This window comes from Salvelinus sp. IW2-2015, unplaced genomic scaffold (assembly GCF_002910315.2).
Source record: "Salvelinus sp. IW2-2015 unplaced genomic scaffold, ASM291031v2 Un_scaffold1687, whole genome shotgun sequence".
Taxonomy (NCBI): Eukaryota; Metazoa; Chordata; class Actinopteri; order Salmoniformes; family Salmonidae; genus Salvelinus; species Salvelinus sp. IW2-2015.
The window spans coordinates 139,971-148,346 of record NW_019943086.1 but is presented as its reverse complement, the minus strand read 5'-3'; the positions used below and the strand labels follow the sequence as shown (position 1 = coordinate 148,346).

At 45.0% G+C, this 8,376-nt stretch overlaps 1 protein-coding gene across 1 annotated transcript in view; it reads left to right on the top strand.

The window, feature by feature from the left end:
- Positions 1 to 7,529, top strand: part of tnfrsf1a (tumor necrosis factor receptor superfamily, member 1a) — a 9,012-nt gene extending 1,483 nt beyond the window's left edge. Inside the window, 7 exon segments of the mRNA XM_024139135.2 lie at positions 1,963 to 2,088; positions 2,293 to 2,442; positions 2,618 to 2,699; positions 3,242 to 3,300; positions 3,506 to 3,687; positions 3,995 to 4,118; positions 7,022 to 7,529. Of these exon segments, the coding sequence (XP_023994903.1) occupies positions 1,963 to 2,088; positions 2,293 to 2,442; positions 2,618 to 2,699; positions 3,242 to 3,300; positions 3,506 to 3,687; positions 3,995 to 4,118; positions 7,022 to 7,311 (1,013 nt within the window). The 3' untranslated portion in view covers positions 7,312 to 7,529.
- Positions 7,530 to 8,376: the final 847 nt, after the last annotated feature.

Here is an 8,376-nt window from a genome sequence, read left to right as displayed (position 1 = left end):
CTTGAAAAACGAGCGCCAAAGGAGTGTTACCTTTGGTATGGATCAGTGATATTTAAAATTATAACCCTTGTGGAGCCGCTTTTGCTATGTTTGGTGACTCTTGTTGGCCTATATGACCATTAAGCCTGAATAATCGCATGCTTTACCAGTCAAAACTTTAACATCTCCGCGATTATGATGGCGGAGAAAAATAATTATTAAAAATAATAAAATCAACTATAGGAACACAAAAAGGATGGTACATGTTGTAACGTCTTCCAAACTCACAACTCTCAGACTACTAGATCTCCTGAACTGTTCACCAGACAGAAAATAAAAAAAAACAAAAAAAAGAGATAGGGCGTGCAATCTGCATTCCAACATATGGTGTTACAATGCCTAATCAACTTGAATCTTCTGATCACCCTCTGGGTTATATCATCAACACCTACTTTCTGCATATCATATAATGTTGATGAATTGACAATTCTCCAACTGTCTCTTTGCAGTCATGTTGCCCTTATGGCAATATACAAACTCAGCAAAAAAAGAAAAGTCCTCTCACTGTCAACTGCGTTTATTTTCAGCAAACTTACATGTGTAAATATTTCTATGAACATAGATTCAACACAGACAAACTGAACAGTTCCACAGACATGTTACCTACATTTCTGGGGGAATGGCTAGCTCCGATCCAACAGGTTTCAGACGGCTCAATGGGATTGGGATCCTGGCCATGGCAGAACACTGACATTCTGTCTTGCAGGAAAGAGTAGAACGAGCAGTATGGCTGTGTGGCTATGTCAGCTGGAGGGTCATGTAGGATGAGCCTGCAGGAAGGCCACCATGAGGGAGGAGGATGTCTTCCCTGTAACGCACAGCGTTGAGATTCCCTGCAATGACAACAAGCTCATCCGATGAGCTGTAACCATGCCCCAGACCAATGACGGACCTCCACCTCCAAATCGATCCCACTCCAGAGTACAGGGCTCGGTGTAACGCTCATCCTTCGACGATAAACGCAAATCCGACATCACCCTGGTGAGAAAAAACACGACTCGTCAGTGAAGAGCACTTTTTGCCAGTCCTGTCTGTCCAGCGACGGGTTTTTCCCATAGGTGACGGTGATGTCTGGTGAGGACCTGCCTTACAACAGGCCTACAAGCCCTCAGTCCAGCCTCTCTCAGCCTATTGCGGACAGTCTGAGCACTGATGGAGGGATTGTGCGTGCCTCGTGTAACTCGGACATTTTTCAAATATTTTCGGGGCTAAATTCCAGCTAAACTTGGAGAGGACAGTTACCTACCGGTGTTTACAAAAAGCGTGTGTCTAACGAAGAGCTAAAAAAATAAGTAAACATCCGTATTAGACTGAAAGATATAAGGTCATTTCATCAAACTCTCCATGCTCATTAGTTGCTCATTCAACATATTTGATGCTACTTCACTCAATCCTGTTTTAAAAGTCTCTTTTCTTTTCCGCTGAGAGGAACCACAAATGTTTCATTGGCCAAATATTCCCAGATTTCCGTACAAAACAGCCACACAAGTGGTCTCTTGTTTCTGGATCACCACATTTTGCAGAAGGCGAAAGAGAATGCTAGGTGTGCTTCAATTGGCTCGCTCGGTGCAGCGGGGGAGATGTGAGCCTGTGCAGAGGTGTCAGAGGGGGGGAAAACAATGTTGTTTGTAGTAACTTCTTTGTTGTTTTAATATCCCAAATGGATGTGTCAGTTTCACCAATTAAGGATTCCAGCTTTAAACAAAAACCTTCTTTCAAGATTATACTCTTATTGTGTATACCTGTCAGCCGTTCAATCATCTGTCATACTATAGGCCTTACATACTGTTTACTATATTTGTCACTCTCTAACCTAGTTTTAGCTCTGTATTACCAGGTTTTACAGTAAATAAATATGCTGGCTTGTGTTGCCTCCCCCCCACCGCCCTCCACCTTAGAGTATGTATGCCTTGTGTTCTCCAGGGTTTAAGTTGAAGGAGGACTGCACTAAAGAGGGTGAGAGCCAATGTGAACCCTGTAAAGAGGGCAGGACATACCTAGAGAGGAGTAACTACGCCAAGAACTGCCTCCGTTGTACAATCTGTGATGGTACTATACAATTGTTTAGATAAACGTACAATTTACAATAACATGCAATTATTTACAAAATACATTGAAAAAAATGTCATCACTATAGATGGTCTCAGTATGGTATGATATGATAACAAATGTCTTCTGTCTTCTCTCTCTGCCCCCCTCCGCACTCTCTCTCTGTTCTGTTCTCCTTGGCTGTGTTGTTCCATACACCTGTAGACAATGAGGAAGAGGTGTCGCCATGCAAGAAGAGTCAGAACACAGTGTGTCGCTGCACTGAAGGCTTCTACAAAAATAGAATAAACTCGGGAACACGGGAGTGCCTCCGTTGCAAGACATGTGGACCTGGAGAGAGAGAAATACAACCCTGTGAGTTTGTCTTGCTAGTGTGGTTCATCATGTTTCACGTTCTTCCACCCAACCTGTTATTTACTTATGGATTACACAGTATAATGGTTATTACATAATAATGACAACCCTTTTTTTGTTTTGTTGTACTATTTGTTTGTGTGCATGTACTGAGTGTTCATACTGTTGTTGACAGGTACTCCAGAGAGGGATACAGTGTGTGAATGTAAGGACATCCGAAACAAGAAAAACAACAGGAACTGTCTTCCATGCCAAAAGTAAGTACTGGCTTGTGAACAAGCTGACACTCTTTTGTCTGTTAAAACTCTTGGGTTTGTCTGCTTTATGAACATTCTGCTTGTAAATGGGAAGTTTAATAGAAACTGTCTGCAACGTTGTGCAACAAACTTCTTTCCATGGGTGAGTTAAAAAGACAGAAGTATTTTGCCAGTATTTTGACATGTCAGCTGTTTTGTGGTCACACCAACCCTGGTCCTGGAAACCTACAGTATGTTGCTATGTAAGATTGGAGAAGGTCATCATGTCCAGGCTTTAGTTCCAGCCCAGCACTAACACACCTGATTCACCCTAATCTACTGCTCATCAAGACCTTAGGCAGTGGTGGCCACTGATAAAGTGCTGGTAACGGTCTCTTTCAGTGTTCTGTCTTTCCGGAGGGGGGTATGCTGCAACAGGATGGCCTGGATGGTTCTTCTGTAGAGCTGTTCTTCACATGACTCAATACTAATAATTTCCTCTTCACAAACGGGCCACTTCCTCTTCAATAACATACAATTTCCTCTGTGTATCTTCTCTCCAGTTGTAGATCAGCTGACTGTCAGCAGGAGTGTGCTTCAGGTACAGATCCCACTCCCAAACGTGAGTTTCTGATACTTTGTGGCTGGGTTCTGCCTAGAAACATCGTTTGTTTATTTGGTGGGTCACAAGATACTTTGAAACTTTTTTGTTGTTATGCTTAAATATATTGGAACTAGACTATTTCTGTAGTGGCTGTTTCACATTTGCCATAAGGGCTGCAGCATGTATTCATCCTCTCACTCTGCATGTCTGCCCCTCTTTCCAGCCGAAGACACTGGATGGGGTGTTTGGTCTCTCTACCTATTGGCTGCGTTCGGCTGTGTTTGTGTGGTGCTGCTGGTGGTGATGGGGATCATGGGCGTACTAGTGGTCCGACGGAAACCGAAGGGGTCAAGCTCCTTTCTCTCTGCTGAGATCACCTCTCAGGGCTCCGAGAAGTCTACTCGGGTGAGACACATCTCTGACCTCTCACCTTTGACTCCTGACATCTCATATTTCACCTCTGACCTGACTGGACAAACCCAATCTGATAAAAACCTTTAAAGGATTTTATTGGAGAAAAAATATATGCCATTTCAACTACTGTTTTGAACACTCAAGAGCAATTATAGACTGTTTGCACCATAGTGATGGGAGGAAACCAATAGTATTTCCTTTATTGATTGTACTGTACTCCCCGGGTTTAGGATGTACTGGTAGTGGATGCAGTTCTATATAGTAGAATTCTGATGTTTTCCATTTTCTGTGATTGTAGAGGCTGATCCAASAGGACKCAGAGAACYTTCTCAACCAGAGTYTRCCTTCATGTAGCCCAGTGTGTGAGTGTGAACAGGAGCCCCTCAGCAAGCTACCGGACTGTGTCCCCAAGGAGATCAAGAGTAAGTGTGTGTGCATGTGCGTGCATGCGAACGTGTGTGGGTGCACATGTTTACCTATRTTATCCGGACTAGAATGTCCTGACGAGTCATCAGAATGTTCTGACAAGGTAGGACAACAAGAACAATTCTGAAAACGTGAGGATTTAAAAGGTTAGGGCTAGGAGTTATGGTTGGGTTTAGGTTAGGGTTAAGTTTTCTTGAATGGAAATACATTTTTACTCCCCAAAATGTTCTGAAAATTCACAAAAACCAAGCTTTGTGTGTGTTGGAATGTCAAAGTTTTTTGAAAGTATGTGGACACCTGCTTGTCAAACATCTCATTCCAAAATCATGGGCATTAATATGGAGTTGGTCCCCCCTTTGCTGCTATAACAGCCTCCACTCTTCTGGAAAGGCTTTCCACTAGATGTTGAAACATTGCTGCGGGAACTTGCTTCTGTTCAGCCACAAGAGCATTAGTGAGGTCGGGCACCGATGTTGGGCGATTAGGCCTGGCTCACAGTCGGCATTCCAATTCCTCCCAAAGGTGTTCCATGGGGTTGAGGTCAGGGCTCTGTGCAGACCTGTCAAGTTCTTCCACACCGATCTCGACAAACCATTTCTGTAAGGACCTCGCTTTGTGCAAGGGGGCATTGTCATGCTGAAACAGGAAAGGGCCTTCCCAAACTGTTGCCACAAAGTTGGAAGCACAGAATCGTCTACAATGTAATTGTATGCTGTAGAGTTAAGATTTCCCTTCACTGGAACTAAGGTGCCTAGCCAGAACCATGAAAAACAGTCCCAAACCATTATTCCTCCTCCACTAAACTTTACAGTTGGCACTATGCATTCGGGCAGGTAGCGTTTTCCTGGCATCCACCAAACCCAGATTTGTCCGTTGGACTGCCAGATAGTAAAGCGTGATTCATGACTCCAGAGAACGCGTCTCTACTGCTCCAGAGTCCAATGGCGGTGAGCTTTACAAATCAAATCAAATGTTATTTGTCACTTGCGCCGAATACAACAGGTTACGTTAACTTTCTTTTTTTTCTTTTTTACTATTTACTGTGATATTTTTCAGCTCAGCTGCAAAGTAATTGTTACATATTGATGGAAGAGGTGTTGATTGATATCTGATGACATTTCACCTTACAGTGAAATGCTTACTTAAAGGGCTTTTAACAACAATGCTTTAAGAAGTTATGAAAAATAAGTGTTAATAAAAAGTAAAAGTAACAAATAATTAAACTGCAGCAGTAAAATAACAATAGCAATATGTACAAGTAGGTAGAGTTAAAGTGACTATGCATAGATAATAAACAGAGAGTAGCTGCAGCGTAAAAGAGGGGTCTGGGTAGCCCTTTGATTAGCTGTTCAGGAGTCTTATGACTTGGGGGTAGAAGCTGTTAAGAAGCCTTTTGGCCCTAGACTTGGCACTCCGGTACCGCTTGCTGTGCGGTAGCAGAGAGAACAGTCTATGACTAGGGTGGCTGGAGTCTTTGACAATTTTTAGAGCCTTCCTCTGACACCGCCTGGCATAGAGGTCCTGGATTTCAGGAAGCTTTGCCCCAGTGATGTACTGGGCCGCATGCACTACCCTCTGTAGTGCCCTGCGGTCTGAGGCCGAGCAGTTGCCATACCAGGCAGTGATGCAACCGGGCAGGATCAATCAATCACATTTATTTATAAAGCCCTTCTTACATCAGCTGATGTCACAAAGTGCTGTACAGAAACTCAGCCTAAAAGAATGCTCTCGGGGGTGCAGCTGTAGAACCTTTTGAGGATCTGAGGACCCATGCCGAATCTTTTCAGTCTCCTGAGGGGGAATAGGTTTTGTCGTGCCCTCTTCACGATTATCTTAGTGTGTTTGGACCATGATAGTTTGTTGGTAATGTGGACACCAAGGAACTTGAAACTCTCAACCTGCTCCACTACAGCCCCATCGATGAGAATGGAGGCGTGCTCGGTCCTCCTTTTCCTATTGTCCACAATCATCTCCTTTGTATTGATCACGTTGAGGGAGAGGTTGTTGTCCTGGCACCACACGTCCAGGTCTCTGACCTCCTCCCTATAGTCTCATCGTTGTTTGTGATCAGGCCTACCGCTGTTGTGCCATTGGCAAACTTGATGATGGTGTTGGAGTCGTGCCTGGCCATGCAGTCATGAGTGAACAGGGAGTACAGGAGGGGACTGAGCACGCACCCCTGAGGGGCCCCCGTGTTGAGGATCAGCGTGGCAGTAATGTTGTTACCTACCCTTACCACCTGGGGAGCGGCCCGTCAGGAAGTCCAGGATCCAGTTGCAGAGGGAGGTGTTTAGTCCCAGGAACCGTAGCTTAGTCATGAGCTTTGAGGGCACTATGGTATTGAACGCTGAGCTGTAGTCAATTAATAGCATTCTCACATAGGTGTTCCTTTCGTCCAGGTGGGAAAGGGCAGTTTTAAGTGCAGTAGAGATTGGATTATCTGTGGATCTGTTGGGGCGGTATGTGTGTGCACCACTCCAACCGATGCTTGGCATTGCTCATGGTAATCTTAGGCTTGTATGCGGCTGCTCGGCCATGGAAACCCATTTCATGAAGCAGGACAGGCTATTTTTGCGCACTTCAGCACTCCGTTGTCCCATTCTGTGAGTTTGTGTGGCTGAGCCATTATTGCTCCTAGATGTTTCCACTTCACAGTAACAGCACTTACAGTTGACCGGGGCAGCTCTAGCAGGGCAGACATTTAACCAACTGACTTGTTAGAAAGGTGGCATCCTATGGCGGTGCCACGTTGAAAGTCACTGAGCTCTTCAGTATGGGCCATTCTACTGCCAATGTTGATCTATGGTGTCCACGTACTTTTGGCCATGTAGTGTATATTGAACTCTATTTTAATCTCTCTCCCCTCCTATCACCTCTCTCTGTTCCTCTCTCCCTCCAGTCTCTGAGTTGATCTACTCGGTGTTGGACCAAGTCCCCCCGCGCCATGTGAAGGAGCTGGTGCGTTCGCTGGGTGTGAGTGACATAGTGATAGAGAGGGCTGAGAATGACCACCRCCGTGACACTAAGGAAGCCCAGTACCAGATGCTGAGGGTCTGGGCTAAGGGAAGTYRGCAGGGAGGGGGAGGGGTGCTAGCACGCCCTCTACTGTACCATCTGCTGGAGAAGCTGAGAGACATGGACCTGGGAGGGACTGCAGAGGAGCTGGAGACCAAGTATGGAGATCAGTAGAGGGAGAGAGATGCAGACTGTATAGACCATGTATGGAGATCAGTAGAGGGAGAGAGATGCCAGACTGTATAGACCATGATGGAGATCAGTAGAGGGAGAGAGATGCAGACTGTATAGACCATGTATGGAGATCAGTAGAGGGAGAGAGATGCAGACTGTATAGACCATGTATGGAGATCAGTAGAGGGAGAGATATGCAGACTGTATAGACCATGTATGGAGATCAGTAGAGGAGAGAGATGCAGACTGTATAGACCAGTTATGGAGATCAGTAGAGGAGAGAGATGCAGACTGTATAGACCATGTATGGAGATCAGTAGAGGAGAAGAGATGCAGACTGTATAGACCAGTATGGAGATCAGTAGAGGGAGAGAATGCAGACTGTATAGACCATGTATGGAGATCAGTAGAGGAGAGAGATGCAGACGTATAGACCATGTATGGAGATCAGTAGAGGGAGAGAGATGCAGACTGTATAGACCATGTATGGAGATCAGTAGAGGGAGAGAGATGCAGACGTATAGACCATGTATGGAGATCAGTAGAGGAGAGAGATGCAGACTGTATAAACCATTATGGAATCATAAGGGAGAGAGATGCAGACTGATAGACCAGTTGATGAGATCAGTAGAGGAAGAGATGCAGACTGTATAGACCATGTATGGAGATCAGTAGAGGAGAAGATGCAGACGTATAACCATGTATGGAGATCAGTAAGAGGGAGAGAGATGCCAGACTGTATAGACCAAGTAATGAGATCAGTAGAGGAGAGAGATGCAAGACTGTATAGACCATGTATGGAGATCAGTAGAGGGAGAGAGATGCAGACTGTATAGACCATGTATGGAGATCAGTAGAGGGAGAGAGATGCAGACTGCATAGACCAAGTAGGGGACCCTTACAGGTTTCTCTTCTCTATGTCGAATCAAAAGAGAAACCGAGAGGGACCAAGACTATTTATCATATGTATAGGATAATTAGGGGAGGGAGAGAAGATCAGCCACATCCCCTTGTCCCTGACCTCACTTGTGTAGTCCTGAGAGAATAGGATTGGTACAGTGTAAG